At 66.1% G+C, this 15,213-nt stretch overlaps 5 protein-coding genes across 5 annotated transcripts; 4 read left to right on the forward strand and 1 right to left on the reverse strand.

Annotated features, from left to right (window-relative positions):
• Positions 1 to 272: 272 nt before the first annotated feature.
• On the forward strand, positions 273 to 2,948 carry JCM10292_001596 (uncharacterized protein; the record flags this gene model as incomplete). Its single annotated transcript, XM_076650770.1, has 3 exons — positions 273 to 616; positions 690 to 1,458; positions 1,521 to 2,948. 3 exons carry the CDS (start codon positions 273 to 275, stop codon positions 2,946 to 2,948), a joined length of 2,541 nt encoding a protein of 846 aa, XP_076503699.1.
• A 353-nt stretch (positions 2,949 to 3,301) lies between these two features.
• JCM10292_001597 (Zn(II)2Cys6 transcription factor domain-containing protein) lies at positions 3,302 to 7,725 on the reverse strand (the record flags this gene model as incomplete). Its single annotated transcript, XM_076650771.1, has 13 exons — positions 3,302 to 3,905; positions 3,960 to 4,097; positions 4,198 to 4,214; positions 4,292 to 4,432; positions 4,489 to 4,607; positions 4,693 to 4,770; positions 4,832 to 5,084; positions 5,165 to 5,298; positions 5,369 to 5,567; positions 5,657 to 5,811; positions 5,894 to 6,457; positions 6,524 to 6,616; positions 6,894 to 7,725. 13 exons carry the CDS (start codon positions 7,723 to 7,725, stop codon positions 3,302 to 3,304), a joined length of 3,327 nt encoding a protein of 1,108 aa, XP_076503700.1.
• A 1,444-nt stretch (positions 7,726 to 9,169) lies between these two features.
• Positions 9,170 to 12,133, forward strand: JCM10292_001598 (uncharacterized protein; the record flags this gene model as incomplete). Its single annotated transcript, XM_076650772.1, has 3 exons — positions 9,170 to 10,231; positions 10,300 to 10,386; positions 10,442 to 12,133. The coding sequence occupies 3 exons, from the start codon at positions 9,170 to 9,172 to the stop codon at positions 12,131 to 12,133; spliced, it is 2,841 nt and encodes a 946-aa protein (XP_076503701.1).
• Positions 12,134 to 12,502: 369 nt separating this feature from the next.
• JCM10292_001599 (uncharacterized protein) lies at positions 12,503 to 13,438 on the forward strand (the record flags this gene model as incomplete). Its single annotated transcript, XM_076650773.1, has 3 exons — positions 12,503 to 12,513; positions 12,845 to 13,184; positions 13,259 to 13,438. 3 exons carry the CDS (start codon positions 12,503 to 12,505, stop codon positions 13,436 to 13,438), a joined length of 531 nt encoding a protein of 176 aa, XP_076503702.1.
• A 329-nt stretch (positions 13,439 to 13,767) lies between these two features.
• JCM10292_001600 (uncharacterized protein) lies at positions 13,768 to 15,085 on the forward strand (the record flags this gene model as incomplete). Its single annotated transcript, XM_076650774.1, has 2 exons — positions 13,768 to 13,833; positions 14,078 to 15,085. The coding sequence occupies 2 exons, from the start codon at positions 13,768 to 13,770 to the stop codon at positions 15,083 to 15,085; spliced, it is 1,074 nt and encodes a 357-aa protein (XP_076503703.1).
• Positions 15,086 to 15,213: the final 128 nt, after the last annotated feature.

Here is a 15,213-nt window from a genome sequence, read left to right on the forward strand (position 1 = left end):
TCACGGCGCGGCGTGAGGGCAGCGAGGAGCGGCGAGGCTGTGCGTGCGAGTCGTGCGAGTGGTGTAGCTGCAGGTGCACGCTCGCTCGAGCCACTCGGAGCGAGAGAGAGCGGCCGAGTGCGAGGCGAGCCAGAGAATCGAGCAGAGCAGCCGCCAGACAGCAAGCTCTCTCCGCTTCGACTCGCAGGCAGGAGCGCCGACGAGCGCAGCCAGCGCCCACTCGTGCTCGCACTCGGCCTCTGCACGCGCACCACCCACCCGCAGCTCCCGCCATGGCCCCCGCCGCCTCCCTCTCCTCCTCATCCTCTCGCTCTGCCGCACCCGCACCCGCAGCCAACGCCTCGTTCGTCGCACAGCAGGACTTTATCTCGTTCGACGACCCCGACGACACCCTCCTCGACGACCACCGCCGCTCCCCCTCGCCCCCGCCAGACCGCACCACCCCGGGCACCTCGCGCCGCAACAAGCGAGCCCGCGCACATGACGACGACCGCGACCGCGACCGCGACGACGACCACGGCTCTCGCAGGTTGCAGAACCGCGAGCGCGCGAGGTCCACCCCTTGGTGCGACGACCCGGGCGTAGACTGGGACCGCTGCGCTTCCGCAACCGAGCAGTGCGTGCCCGCGTTCCCTTTCCCAGAGCTCACACTCGAGAGAAATCTGACCAACACCTCGCCCCCGGCGCAGACTCAACGCCGAAGCGCGCGCGTTCGTGCGCTACATCTCGCCCTCGCCGCACGAGCACGAGCTGCGCCTGTGGACCATCGAGCTCATCCGCCGCACCATCGCCCACAAGTACCCCGACAGCTCGGTCGAGTGCTTCGGCAGCGTCGGCACGGGCCTCTACCTCCCCGGCGGCGACATCGACCTCGTCGTCGTCTCGCCCTCGCTCCCCGCGCCCCCCTTGAAGCCCTCGAGCAGCCTCCTGCACCGCCTCGCGAGCCTCCTCCTCACCTCGTCCATCGCCGCCCCGCAGTCCCTCGTCGTCATCGCCAAGGCCCGCGTCCCCATCGTCAAGTTCCAGACCCGCCACGGCGGCTTCAGCGTCGACCTGAGCGTAAACCAGCACGGCGGCGTCGACGCCGCCGTCCGCGTCCGCAAACTCCTCGAGGAGTACGCCTTCCGCGAAGAGGGCTACGTCGAGCCCGGCGCGGCGGCGGGAAAGCCCGAGCTGTCGATCAAGGGAAAGGCGCGCGCGGTCGACTCGGACGACTCGGACGACGACGAGCCCGAGGAGGGCGAGCTGCCTTCTGCGTCGGCGTCGGCGCCTCTGTCGCGAGCATCGAGCGCAGGAGGAGGTGGGGGTGAAGGGGCGCAGCATGCGGTCGACCATGGCGTCGCGCGCTCGCTCGTCCTCCTCGTCAAGGCGTTCCTGAGCCAGCGCGGCATGAACGAGGTCTTTACCGGCGGGCTGGGGAGCTACTCGATCATCTGCCTCGTCATCTCGTTCCTCCAGGTGCGCCGCACGCCGTCCTTCCACCCCGTCCCCCTTGCTCGGCGCTGACCACGAATGCGCAGCTGCATCCCAAGATCCAGACGGCGGCGCTCAACCCGAACCGCAACCTCGGCCTGCTCTTCCTCGAGTTTCTCGAGCTGTACGGCAAGCACTTCAACTACGACCAGACGGGCATCACGGTGCGCGCGCGCGGGGGCTACTTCAACAAGCACGACAAGGGGTGGTTCCGCGCGCAGCAGCCGTACCTCCTCAGCATCGAGGACCCCAACGACCCGCTCAACGACGTCTCGGGCGGGAGTCACGCCATCCTCCGCGTTCGCCAGACCCTCGCCGGCGGGTTCGACGTCCTCGCCGCGACCCTCGCCGCGCGCCAGAGCCTCGTCGCCTCGCGCCGCAACCCGGCGCTCGTCTCACGCCCACTCGACGCGAGCCGCCTGCCCAACGCAGACTCGGACGCCCCGAGCGAGGAGACGCGGTCCCTCCTCGGCGGGATCATTGGGCTGGGCAGGGCTGACCGCGACAAGCGCGAGCGCGACCGCGAGCTGTGGGAGTCGGGCGTCCTCCAGCGCCTCCTCGAGCGCACCGAGCCCTCGTCGTCCTCTTCAAAGCGCGGCAAGAAGCGCTCGTCGCTTGCGCTACCCCCGGCGGCCGAGGACGACGCGGGCGGGAAGGACGCCAAGCGGCGGCGCAAGGAGGAGCGTGAGCGCGAGAAGCGCGACCGCACCGTCGCGCGGCTCGAGCGGCGCAAGGGCGAGAAGGAGGCGCAGCGCGAGCGGCGGCGCGCGAAGAAGGCCGCCGACCGCGTGGACGAGGTCGTCGTCGTGCGGCCGCTTGTGGGCGCACGCGAGGTCGACGAGGCAAAGGCCAAGGCGGTGGGGATTGGGGCGCTGGCGGATGTAGAGATGCATCACCAGCTTGAGGACGAGGACGGAGAAGGCGGGTTCGTGATCGACTCGGTTGGCGCGGGCGTGCGTGGTCGCGCGCCTCCTGCGGCCGAGGACGACGACGACGACGACGACGAGTCGCGCTACTCGCTCGGCGTGCCCGCCCTCGCCAAGCCCTCCACCACCTCCGCCGCCGCCGCCGCCGCCTCGCCCGTCTACACGCACGTGACGGACGACTCGTCGGCGTCGTCCGCCGGCGGGGACGACGACGACGACGACGACGCGGACGGCGACGTCGTCCTCGGCGGCACGGGGGGCGATTTCGTGCGCGGCTCGCGCGCGGGGACCGTCTCGCGCGCGGCGTCGACGACGACGACGGGCGGCGGGTCGAGCGACGAGGTCGTCGAGGCGGCGTTGGTGCCCTCGCGCGGCGCAGCGGCGGCGGCGAGAAAGACTGCGGGCGCGGTGGGGCAGAAGAAGGGGAAGGGCAAGGACGCGGGAGAGAAGAAGAAGGCGAGGGAGGCAAAGGCCAAGGCGAGGATGGCGTTCTGGAGCACCAAGGGGCGCAAGGAGGATGGGCCGGGGGACGGCGAGTACAGCGATTGAAACGCCTGCTTCGCGTTGCTGCTTGCTTTCTTGATCTCGCGCAGAGCGAGCGAGGCGGGTTTCAAGCGGTTGCTGGCCATGACAGGCCGCGACAGAGTGTTGTCAGGAAGAGCGAGAGGCGGCTACAGGAGGAGACTGCTTCAGACACGTTGGTGACGAGGGTACAGACAAGCAGGGGTAGACTGGCACAGATGGAGTATCGATAAAAAAGGGTTCCGTGATAAGCGGGATGACGGGATGAGATGAGAGGGAATCCGTGTGGGTATAAGCCTCGAGGCGTGTAGCACGACCTGCGCACGCCCCGCCTCCTCCTGCTCTGCGCACTCCCTCCTGCAGTCTTTTCCTCGCATCGCCTAACCCGACGCCCCCAAGTCGGTGGTTCCCCAGACGCCCCACGGCCTCGACTGCTCCGGCGCCGTCACCCCCGACTGGAACGGCGGGCCCGCCTCGATCCCCTCGAACACGTAGTCGCCCACCGCTCCGTGCGGAACCTGCGTCGCATGCCCGATGTCGGCGCCGGCGGGAGGGACCGGGTGCGTCGCCGCGAAGCCGACGAGGCTCGAGGTGAACGGGTCCTGCTCGTGTTCGTGCTGCTGGTGCGGCGCGAGCGTCGGGACGGTCATTCCGCTCGCAGGGACGTCGACGTTGAAGTAGTGCGTCGTCGAGGGCCGGTACGCGTTGGTGGCGCTGCCGCTCGTCACTGGTGTCGGGCCGGAGGACGAAGCCAACGGGATGCTCGTGTGCTGCTGCTGTGAATGCGGAGGTGCTTGTTGCGGCGGAGGCTGCGGCGTCGGCGGCTGCGCTCCGGCTGTGCGAAGACGCCACTCAGCGAGCGGTATGAATTGCGAAGCGAAGCGCGACTCACGGTACGAGGGGCGGCGAGCCTGGCGAAGCTCTTGCAGGCGCGCGTTGGCGACCGGGTGGTAGTACGAGGCGCAGATGAGACCCTTGACGAGCCTGTGGAAGGTTTCTTTAGCACGGCTGGGTGGCCGAGTAGCGGAACTGACGTACCAGTCGAGCTCCGTGTCCGACACTTCGAGCTCGGCCGTCGGCGGGCCGTCCTGTTCGCCATACCGCTGGACGGCAATGAGTGTCCAGTTCGGGAGGACCTCGAGCTGCCACACGACGTGGTAGGTCATGTGCGGATCGCTGATGTTGCGAAGCGGGTCAGCTTGTCCCTCTTCGAGTCTTGCCCTCGAGGCGTCGCTCTGCAGAGTGAAATACGCATGAGCGACAGTCGGCGACTCACCGGCTCGTGATGTACAGCTGCGAGCGAGAGAAGAACGCAAATTGAGAAGGTCAGCGCCTATCGCGCGCTCGCCACGACGAACTCTTCCGGTTACCTCGAGGTAGAATGCGACGAGCTTGAGAGCCTTGCGAACGCGCTTGTCACTCTCGGCGTAAATGAGCTGGGCGTTTTCACCAACGAGCGAGTCGAGCCCGAGGTTCTCCGTGACGAGCGAGTGGATGAGGAAGAAGCCGTCCTGCGCACGACCCGCAATCAGCAAGAATCAACGCATATCGGTGGCGCACGACTCACGAGGAGGTCCTTGTCGAGACGCGTGATGAAGCGCAGGTGCTGATCGGCGCACCCGTCCGACGCACAGCCGTTCGGCGTGTAGCTGAGGTGAACGAGCATTTCTTGCATCTTGTGGATGGCTGTACTTGCCCGCAAGAGCGGCAATCAGCATGCCTGGCGCCAGAGGAGGCTAGCAGAATTTCGCTGGGTTCGCCAACCGCGCACCTTCGTGTATTTGGTCGAGAAGCTGCCACAGGTCGCGGATGTCGTCGACGAGCGAAGCGGGCGGGCCTCCGACTTTGTCTGTGGGCAAGCGAGCGGCTGTCAGCGCCGGATGCTCATGCGAGCTGTAGTTGACACGCACAAGCGGCGGATTTGGCAAAGAGCCTTTGTCCCTGCGCGAGCCACGAGTGCACGATCTCCGTCGCCTTCGTGATCCCGTCGTGCGTGAGCGAGCCGGTCGGGCTGAGATTGTCACGCAGGCAGGCCTGGAGGAGCGACTGGATATTCTCCTTGCGCGGGTCGGGCGGCATGAACGACGGGAAGTGCTGCGCGAGATCGGACTCGGTGATGAGAGGCCTCTTGCGAGCGTAGGCCGAGGTGACGGCATCGCAGACCTGAGTCTCGCGCACGGGTCAGCCTTTGCGGAACAAGCGACGGTAGGCAGTCGGAAGGAGAGAAGCTGCAGCGAGCGTACCAGGATTGGCAAGCCGATGTGCTTGAGCGTGTCGTCCTTTGTCTCGGGGGATGCCGCACTGTCCTGCAGCTCCTTGTACTGCCCGATGGCGGAGAGGATCATCGCCCGCGAGCGCCGCGGCACGAGCTCGTTGACTGGGCGTTGCCCGAGCCGCGTTAGGGAGCGCTCGACCTCGGAGAAAGCGAACGGAAAAGGAGAACGCACAGATAAGGAGCTGACTCATGACCATGAGCGCCTCGAGGTTCTCGCGCGAAACGTCGTACGTGATGCCGAGGAGGTGCACGAGGTCCATCGCCTGCTGGTGCAGCGCGCGGCACGCCTGTTCGCGACGCACGCCCGCGGCCGAAGCTTGCTCGAACCAGTCGCTCGGAGACGGAGAAGGAAGCGAGATGCCGAGGATCGCCTGCGAGCGAAAGCGGGAGCGTAAGTCGCAATGGAAGAAAGGGCGACGGTGGATCCTCGCATAGAACAGAACCGCTCAGAGGCGCTCACCGAATGCGGGCTAGCCCTCGCGCCCATGGCGCAGAAAGCGGCGACGGCCACCCTGCTCGCCGGGTCAAGCGTGTCGATGTTGTGGAGGATCCAATTGCGGCGCTCGTGCCAGCCGTAGAAGGCCGGAAGGTAGGCGCAGCACGACGCGAAGAAGGCTGTGTGGCGCAAAAGGGTCAGCATCGGGAGGCGGATCGACGAAGACGACCTTCTCAAGTGGAACGAGGAAAGGCCACGCACACTGCACGAGATGCACGACGAGCATCTGTCCCATCGCACTGCGCACGAGCTTCCACTCGGTGGCATTCTCGCTCACCGGCGGGAGCCTCCCTGGCTCGCCCGGCGCCGCCCGCAGCGGGCCCATCCCCCTCAGCGCCACCGAGTACAAGTCGGGATCCTGCAGCGCGACGCCGCGCAAGAAGATCTCGACCGTCTTGTCACCCACCGAACCCGGCTCGCCCAGCCCTGCGCCCTGCGAGAAGACGGCGTGGATCGACTCGGACAGACTCGAGCGCGCGCGCTGCGAAGTCACTCCGAAGATCTCGTTGCGCGGATAGCCCTCGAGCGTCGGAAACACAGGCGGATACCCAGCACCAAGACTGGCCGCTCCCGTCGAATGCGAGCCGAGCGAGCCCGGCGAGACAGCGGCACCGCCAGCACCGGCAGCGACGGACGTTTGCCCAGACGGATAGCCATCCCCGCTGAACGGTGTCGGGAATGCCCCACGGCCGGATCCACTCGCTTCGCCCGACGACGAATGCCTTGTCCCGGTGCGGAGCGAGGCGAGTTCTCCTTCGAGCGTCGCTGAAGGGGCAAGCAAAGGCAGGTCAGCTTGTCGCCCCTTAAGCCCGAAGCGAGCGACGAGCTCACCGATACGAGCCCGCAAAGCAGCAGCGTCTCCGCTGTCTGCGGCCGCGCCCGACTGGACCACCGACTGCAGCGCGCTTTGCGGAATTGCGTCGACTGAGGGACAATCGTCGCAGTCGCCGGCGCCGTCCAGCATGTAGCGGGACCAGAGACCGGGAGGAGGAGAGTAGCTCATGAACGAGGGCGTTGTGGCGAGAGGACAAGCAGGGTGAGCGGACGAGTGAGGTCAGGCGACACGAGGTCCGCGGAGTTGGGGAGCGCACGAGGTTGAAGCGGGGAAGAAGAGAGATGAGACCGCAAAGAGAGACCAGATGAGCATTAGAGAGTCAGCACGCGCTGGGGAAAACCACAGGAAGCGCGAGATTCGACGCACCGGGAACGAACGTCCCGAAATCGCACTCGTCGCCACGGTCCTTGCAGCGCTGACACCTGGGCCAGCGCCTGTCGCACTTGACCTTGCGGACCCTGCAGTTCTTGCAGCTCTTCTCAGTCGTGCGCGTGCCCACGACTGCAGCGAGTGCCGTGACGCTCGAGCGGCGCTGCTGCTCGCTCTGACCCGCGCTGCCCACCGCGCCAGCCGAGCCCGCCGCCGCCGCCGAAGCGGCGCCTCCACGCCCGTGCGTGCCGACAGCCGGCACGCTCAGAGGCCCGCTTCTCGACTCGCCTGCGCCCGGTGGGTCCTGCACGCCCCTCGCGCCGCCAATGCCGCGCAGAGGTCCGCTCGTTCCGGGCCCTCCCAGCTCGCCTCCCGCGCGCGAGTGCCTGCGCATCGAAGCGAGAGGGCGAGGTGGCAGGTAAGGCGGAGCTGGGCCGAGGGCGGCGGCCGTGCTGTTGTAGGGCGACGGGACGGCGCCGAGCGGAAGCGGAGCGCGCTGGGATGGCGAGGCGACAGTGTGGTACGGGAAGCTGCCGTACACGTTTGCGTCGAGTTCACGTTGCTGCTGTGACTGCAGGTGCTGGCTTGACTCGCCTGCAGACGGGTAGGTCGCGAAGGCTGGGTCGTGAGGAGCGAAGAGCTGTGTCGGAGCCCGGGCGCGCTGGCTGGCGTCGTACAGCGGCACAGGCAGCTCAGAGAGCCCGTAGTACGCCTCGGCAGAGTCCTCGGGAAAGCTCGCGTGCGACGGTCCTCCCGACAGCGATGACGGCATGTAAAGCCCGGCTGGGCGCGATGCTGCGCTGGGGCTGGGCGGCGCCTGTGCCTCCATGTTGAGCAGTGAAGACAGGGCACACGGAGCGCTCGAAGCGCCCGCGTATGCCGTGTGAGGCGAGGAGGAGCGAGGAGAAGGGTGAGAAAGCGGTGCTCCACTCGGATGGCTTCCGCGTGCTCGGACCCCGAACGGCAGCCAGACTGGTTCTGTCCCACGCGGAAAAGAGAGGTGCCAGTCGCACGCTGCAATGGCTGCGTCGTGGAATCAGCTGTGGGGAGAGAACCTACGGACAGGTCGGGGCTCGGAACGGGTCCGGATCGTGCGCGTGCAACCTCCTCGGCTGCAAACAGAAGACGCGCCCGCTTTCTGCGGCCCGAACTCTCTCGAATGCACTTTCGCTGGCAAACCGAAGGCAAGAATGACGTTGTGTTTTGTGTGCGCGACGTGGAAGATGCGCTCGAGGCTCCGAATTGTTGTCGCGTCCTTTCCTGCATGTGCCGGCGGCCTGCACGGTCTCCGATAACGAGCGGACGGGTCGTACAGATCGCTCGTCTCTACTTTTTTGGGAAGGCCCAGCTAAGCTCGGCAGCAGACACATACCTACTGTCGCCGTATGTACTGATCCTGCGCCGACTGCGCCGTTGTCTCGGAAGGCAGCTGCACACGATGATGCCATGGGAGGCGTTAGGGCCGTTAGAGCGACGCTAGCAAGATGGGCGAGACAGAGCTGCGCAGTGCAACGGTGTAACCTTGTCTGGCTGCAGAGCGGGAAGCCGGAACGAGTGCGCAAATGCCGCAGAGGCAGCAATAGAGCAGAGGAAGAATCGCGAAGGTCTGGAAGGCCCGTGCGGAGCCAAGGGCGAGAGGCGGCCGAAGCAATCAACTGCGGCCCGTCAGCCTTCCGACTTGGGAAGCGAGCGACTGGATCGGACGAGGCGGGGAGGCGAACCCTGTGCGTGGGAGCGACGCCAGCGCAGCGGTCGAGCAGGGGTGCACGTAGCGTTCAAGGTCGAAGCGCACACTGCCTGAAGTGCGGGAGAGCGGGAGCGTCGAGGGGAAAGCGCTGCAAAGGCAAGCCATCTTCGCGCGGGCCTCGACTGCGTGGAAGGGCGATTCGCCTCCCCGCTCGCGCCGCGCCCTGCTCGCAAACGACCCGCACAGCCGTCAGAGGAAAGACGAGAGCCAGGTGCAGCTACGCCCGCTCTGTTCGTGCGCTTCCCCAGACTCCGAGCCCGCGTCGCCTCGCCGCCCCGAACCACCGAACGCGCGAGGCACCGGCGTTCATCGTCGTCCATCTCGCACGCCCGCTCGAGGTCATTACGCGCATTCTACCCGCCAGGAGGCCGTCCGCAGCTTGCCCTCTCGACCGCCAGCAGCCCCTCGCGAGCTGCCCGCCTGCCGCCGCTTCCTCCGTCGTCTCCCCCTCGATCTCGTTGCCGTATCCTCGCGCCTTCGCCGCGCTCCTTGAAGCCCGCAGCCTGCCTGCTCGCCCTGCTCGAGCATGGCCACGACCTTCCCGCCCCCGCCAGCCGGCAGCCGCGCCTCGCGCGCACCGCGGCCGCCCCGCCGTGATCGAGATGCTGCCGCAGGAGGCAGCGCAGGCGACGTCTCGCTCGCCGACATCTTTGCCGACGTCTCGAGCCAGGCCGAAGCGGGGCCTTCGCGCTTCGCAGGGCCACCTGCAGCAGCGCGTAGAGGTCCCGTCTTCCCCTCTGTGTCGCGCGCACAGCGCGAAGAGGCTCGTCGGATCCGACTCTCTGCCTCGCCTGAACCCGTAGCCGCCGCTCAAGCTTCGTCCAGCACGACGACCCCTTTCTCTCCTCCACAGTCGGCGCACGCTCTTCCGCCGTCTCGACCTACCGGGATCGAGGCGCTCTTGTCGGCCGCCAACGAAGACGACACCGCCGATGCACACCGCCTCGAGCGTGAGCGTGAGCGGCAAGTCAAGCTCGAACTTGCGTCCGCAGGGCCGTTCGACAACCGCCGTCCGTCGTACCTCGACGGGGGCAGCGGCAGTGAGATGCCCGCGCCGGTCAAGGGCGTCGGGGCGGGCGGCAGCGGCGGAACCAAGCGCCGGCACCGCGACGTGGATCGCACCAATTGGGATGCGGCGAGCGAGCTCGTCATGCAGGAGCGCGAGCGGGAAAAGGCACTGCGGGGATGGAAGGGCAAGGCGAGGGCCGAGACGCTCTCGCCTACGCCCGGCGTGTCTGACCGCGAGAAGACGCCGACGCCGGTGATGGCGCTCTCCGCCAAGCCCTTGTCGCCGCCGGCAGCGAACGGCGAGACGATGGCTGTCGACGGAGCGACCCCGCCAGCGCCGTCCGAATCGCCCGAGATGGACGACGGCCGACGGCCGTCCAAAGCGCCTTCGCTCGCCTCTGCCGCAGCAGAAGACGACGACATGATGGACGACGACGCGTCCATCATGACCGGCATGACGAACGCGACGGGCGTTTCGGCGGGAGGGGCGGACGGGTCGGGCGAAGAGCCGGCGAAGAAGCGCAGCAGGACGTTGACCACGCCGGCGCAGACTGCAGTCCTGAACGCGCTGCTGGCCAAGGTGCGTCTCTGCAGATGCGCACGACACTCGAGCAGGGTCAACTGACATCTCACTGCCTCTGCTCGCAGACCCGCTTCCCGTCAACCGAGACTCGCGAAGAGGTGGGCAAGCAGATTGGCATGAGTGCTCGAAGGGTGCAGATCTGGTTCCAAAATGTACGTGCATCCCCTCTGTTGGCCTTCTCCTCCTCCTGACACTTCGCTTGAACAGCGTCGACAATCGCAGAAGCGGCAACGCGACCGCGAGGCGCAGGAGCAGGCGGCAGCGCAAGCTGCTGCACAAGCGGCGATGGCGGCGGGGCACGCTTTGCCGTACCCCAGCCACGGGCACATTCAGGCCTACGCAGATCCCGCGTTCGGCCCGACAACCGCATACTATCCTCCTTACCAGCCGAAGCAGCCCGCGGACGGCTTCACCTCTTCACGTCCCGAACTGCATCGTCATGTCTCCGGCGAGTCTCTGGCAAGCCGCCACAGCTTTGCGTTGAACCATAGCCGCGCCGGTCGCGACGGGCTGCCACAGCCGCCCTCGGATGCACGCTACGCCCACCCGTACGGCAACGGCGGCTTCGCCTACCCGCCGCAAGCCGCCCATCATTCAAATGCGTATCCGCAACACCTTCAGCAGTCGCACGGCGTCGCGCCCATCCCTTCGAAGCTGTACTTCCCGCATGTACAGCGATCGCACGCTCCGCCGAGTCGCGTACAGGCGCAGATGCCGATGGACTCGCTCCGGTTTGGCCTGACGAGCCCGGTCAGCGGTGCGGGTGGCTTCGACCAGAAGTTGCCGTCGCTCTCGTCCGTTCTTGGCGGCGTCTCGGCGGGACCGCAGACGCACGTACCTGCATCGATGCCGGTGCAGCACCAGCCGATGTTCTCGCATTCGCCCTTCTCGCCGCCAGCACCTTCGCACGCGAATATTCCCTCCGTGTCGTCTCACCAGGCACATAATGAGCAAACGGCGCAGGCGCCCCCCTCGTTTGCCCGCGCGCTCCTCTCGCCCGAGCCGGCCTCGTCGTTCGAGCGCTTGCGCATCTCGGGCGGTCCGATGTCCCCTCCTCCCGCTGCGGCAACTTCGTCGTTCTCGTCTGTCACCTCGCCATTGTTGCCGACTTCGACGGTGCCGACGACGCCTGCAGCCTCGCAGCACGGCGGGATGGCGAATCAGGCGGACCTTCTCGATGCTGCGATGGAGACGATGGCGTATCGCTCGCAGGGCCGCACGCTCCCCGCACGGCAGATGCTCCCGCCTCTGCGATCCGTCTTGGGCGAGGGCCCGCTTTCAGCGCAGCGGCCGAAGAAGGGCGGGCCGAGCGAGGCCGACAAGGCGCTCCTCGCACCAATCGCGTCCGGGTCGGGCTTGAGTTCGGCGCGCGGCCCCCCGACGCTCGCGCCCATCCAGACCTTTGCGCCGCTGTCCGCTCCGCCGGGCTCGACGTCCTTCGCGCACAGCAAAGATTCGTCGCCCGTCTCGCCACGGTCTCAGCCTCCCTCTGCCCCTCCCATACCCGCGCCTTCGGCCGCTCTCTCGCCGCAGGACGGCCCCTCGAACGGCACGTCCGGGCGCTCCGAGCCGGCCGCAAATGGGCTCGGCGCGTCGCGCGCGTCGACTTGGTCCGAAGTGTCGCACGCGACGCGCTCGAGCGCCGCGAGCTTCGAATTTGGCGCGGCGCCGATGGGAAGCTATCGCGACTCGACGAGCACGACGGGCGCGTGGCAGGCGGGCGCGTCGACGCCGACCAGCGCCACGACGCCGGTCGCCGGTCCGGCAAAATCGGCTGCCGCAGGGGATGGGTCAGGGCGAGAGCAGCCGCGCGCGGAGCGGGGCGCGAGCGTCGGGACCGAAGAGACGAGCTCGCGCACGAGCCTGAGTAGCGAGGGCGGTGGTGGGATCAAGGCGTGATCTTCTCTCTCGACGGCTTTTTTGACGGTCTAACCTGTTTGTTCCTCTCCCATGCATGTTCTGCTTGCGCATCGGTTATGTTTGTCCCCCATCCGTTTTGTTCATGGTCAGCCGTTCCTCTTTGGTTCCTCCGCTCCTTTCGCTCCTTCGGATCTGTTCCTGTGTCGTAGCCTCTGCCTTGCATATACATGCTGCATCTTGTCTTCGCTGCTACACGACCTTGTTGCACTCCACTGTCAGGCGATCCGGTCGGGACATTGCGAGGACGGAGAAGCACCTTTCGCGTCTTCAACATCGCATCCCTCCGACCTGCGCTTTGCTGCCGCGTCCGGTAGCACGGCATCGTTGCGCGCAGTCCCCTGTCGAGACATGGCTCCTGCGTACGCTTCTTTGCCGCTCCGCTTCTCATCGCTCAACTCCCGAGTCGTCGAGGCTGCCATCACCTCAATCGCCCTCCTCGATGACGGCTGTGCCCCGATGACCAGCCGCGGCATTTCAGAGGTTGCTCGCACCCGCAATCGCGCCACTGAAGCCGGACATAATCAGCTCGCGCTGGTCGGCTGACGGATGGCATGCTCGACGACGTCGTCCTGCAGGCTGCCTTGGCTACCGACAACGGTAGTCAGGCAGCACAGTGAGGAGCAAAACCGCGGCGGATCGCTGCAGGGGCCGGAGAACTGGGCTGACAGAAGTCGCTGTGGTCTTCCGCAGATCCACCTTCTTCGTCGACCCGCTTCCGACGCCCTACCTCCTTTTCTTTGCCATCGTCGAGCCACTTCTGACGCTCATCGGAGCGGGCAAAGCTATCTTCACGACTTCGACCTTTTACAGCGAGCTGTACCCTTCAACTCTCGCTCCTCGAGTCGACAAAAAGGCGATCCCGGCGGCAGCCACCATGGCTGTGCGCCAGCTCGGCAACACCTATTTCCTCGTCGCCACGATCTCGGTCTTCATGCTGCCGACGCTGAAGCGGACGCTGAAGGAGCAGCCGAAGGCCCTCGAGACCATCCTGAGCACCTTCTTCAGCTGTCTGGCCTTTGCGGATCTCACGGTGCGTACCTATACCGCATCCTCCTGAGTTTCGATCCTGCGACGGTTCCCTGACGCATTGTACGGGCGCTGCAGCACATCGCGTCGACGCTTTTCGACCTTGGCGTCGAAGGAGCACTAAGCCCTGCGAAGCACTGGAACCAGCTCGTCTGGGGTAATGTCGGCATCACAGCGGGGCTATTCGCCGTGCGTATGATGTGGTTCAGCGGACTTGGCCGGGCGAAGACGCGCCGACTGGGAAAGCGCCAGGCCTAGCGACGGATTGGCACGTCGATGCGCTTCAAGTGCGCCTGTACAGACTATTCATCAATGCCACCAATCGTCATGTGGCTCGTACTTTTGCTGGACAGCCCCGAGCTAGGCGGTGCGGAAGTTTTTCGCGACGATGCACGCGTCTTGCGGTCTCGCCTGAGACTCGCAAGGTCGACCATTGGAAGTCGGCTCTCGCTCGCTTTCCTCTCTTTCTTTCTCTCCCTTCACTCGCACTGTCGCTTCCCAAAGGTCTTCCTTCCCTGCTTCCTCGTCGCTCTTCCTCCGACGTGCCAATCAGGGTCTTCGCCGGTTCAGCCTCACCCTGCGTCCCGATGAACGCACCTCCTGCGAACCCGCCCATGCCGAGGTTGAGTGCACTAGCGCAGTGCAGCAACAGTGTCAGTACCTTCTGCGACCAAGACTACCGCCTCGACGCAGTGAGACGGGGTTGTTGCTGCGTACGTTTGCTCGCGATTCGGCCCAGAATTGACCGCTGGTACATTTCTAAAGCGCTGCCAGGGCTGCATTAAACTCGACCAGGCAATCCTCGGGCTGTCAGCCGTAAATCCACCTTGCGTCTCGTCACCCTCGCCGTTCCGTCTGTCCGGTTCCCAGTCCTGATCCGGCATTCCTGTCGTGCAGAAACATGCGGCGATGCAGCGCGAAGTCCTCAAGCTGTTGGCTAAGCAGAATGGGGCGGCGCTCCTCGGCCGTGCTCTCGACATCCGTGTTTCGGCTCTCGAGAAGCACTCGGAGGCCGTCGTCTCGCCTGCGCCGTCGCATGCATTCGGTCCGCGCGAGCCGCGTCCGGCGGTCGGACCGAGCTCACAGGTCACGGTTCACTTCTTCCAGTATGCGCCAATGCCGTTGAGCGCCACGATTGGCGAAACGGATCTCGAGATGCCGCCGCTCATTGACCACGAGGGGAAGCTGTTTTGGGCAGACGGGACCGATACGTTCTCGGGCGGTCGGCCACGCCAGGCGAGCCATTTCGCAGACTCGGCTCGCGATGCGTGCGAAGAGGGTCTTCTTGACCATCTCGCCAAGCTCGTCCTCGGAGACGGCAAGGCTGCGCCCAAGGAACAGTCGCATGTTGCGGCGCCGTCGCTCGCCAGTTGCTACAGCGTCGAGCAGGTGCAAGACGAAGGGTGGCTCGTATGTGGCGACATGCCATCGGGCGACGCGGACACGACTGGAGGAGACGACTCGTGCGGCGGACTCTTCTCCCCGCTTCATTTCCCAGCTTACAAGGGCGGCAGGAGTATCTCCAGCGACGTCTTCGAGCCAGGCGCGACCCTCGACGCCAAGGCGCTTGCGATTCACAAGGTCCTCCTCGGCAAGGTGTTGAGCGAGATCAAGGCTCTACGCGACCTTACGATCGCAACCTGCCCGGAATCCCCGTCCACATCTCTCACGCATATGCGAGCATACGAAGAGTCCCACGGTCGGGTCGATGCCGACCCTCTTGTCTGGACGGCCGGCGCGGACATCTGCGAGACGGACGCGGGAGCAGAGGCGGATCCGTTGCGGAAGGTCCAGCAGCTCAACATCCTGCTCCTCGAGGCGAAGCTCGCTCTCGCAAATGCGAGGCTCCGCGCAGCGAAGCGCGCCGTCACCGACAATGTCGAGCTCGCCGAGGATTGGTGGTGAGGCAGGTGGTTTGGTGCCCGCTCAATCTGTGCATTCCTCGTCGTGTCCTGTTCGTGCCGCGCAGTACATCTTGTCCGAACTGTCTACCCGGTCTAACTATTCCGTCGGTTCGGGAGAGACGCGAGACT

Source organism: Rhodotorula paludigena, assembly GCF_050403205.1.
Source record: "Rhodotorula paludigena JCM10292 DNA, Rt_paludigena_JCM10292v1_ctg40, whole genome shotgun sequence".
Taxonomy (NCBI): Eukaryota; Fungi; Basidiomycota; class Microbotryomycetes; order Sporidiobolales; family Sporidiobolaceae; genus Rhodotorula; species Rhodotorula paludigena.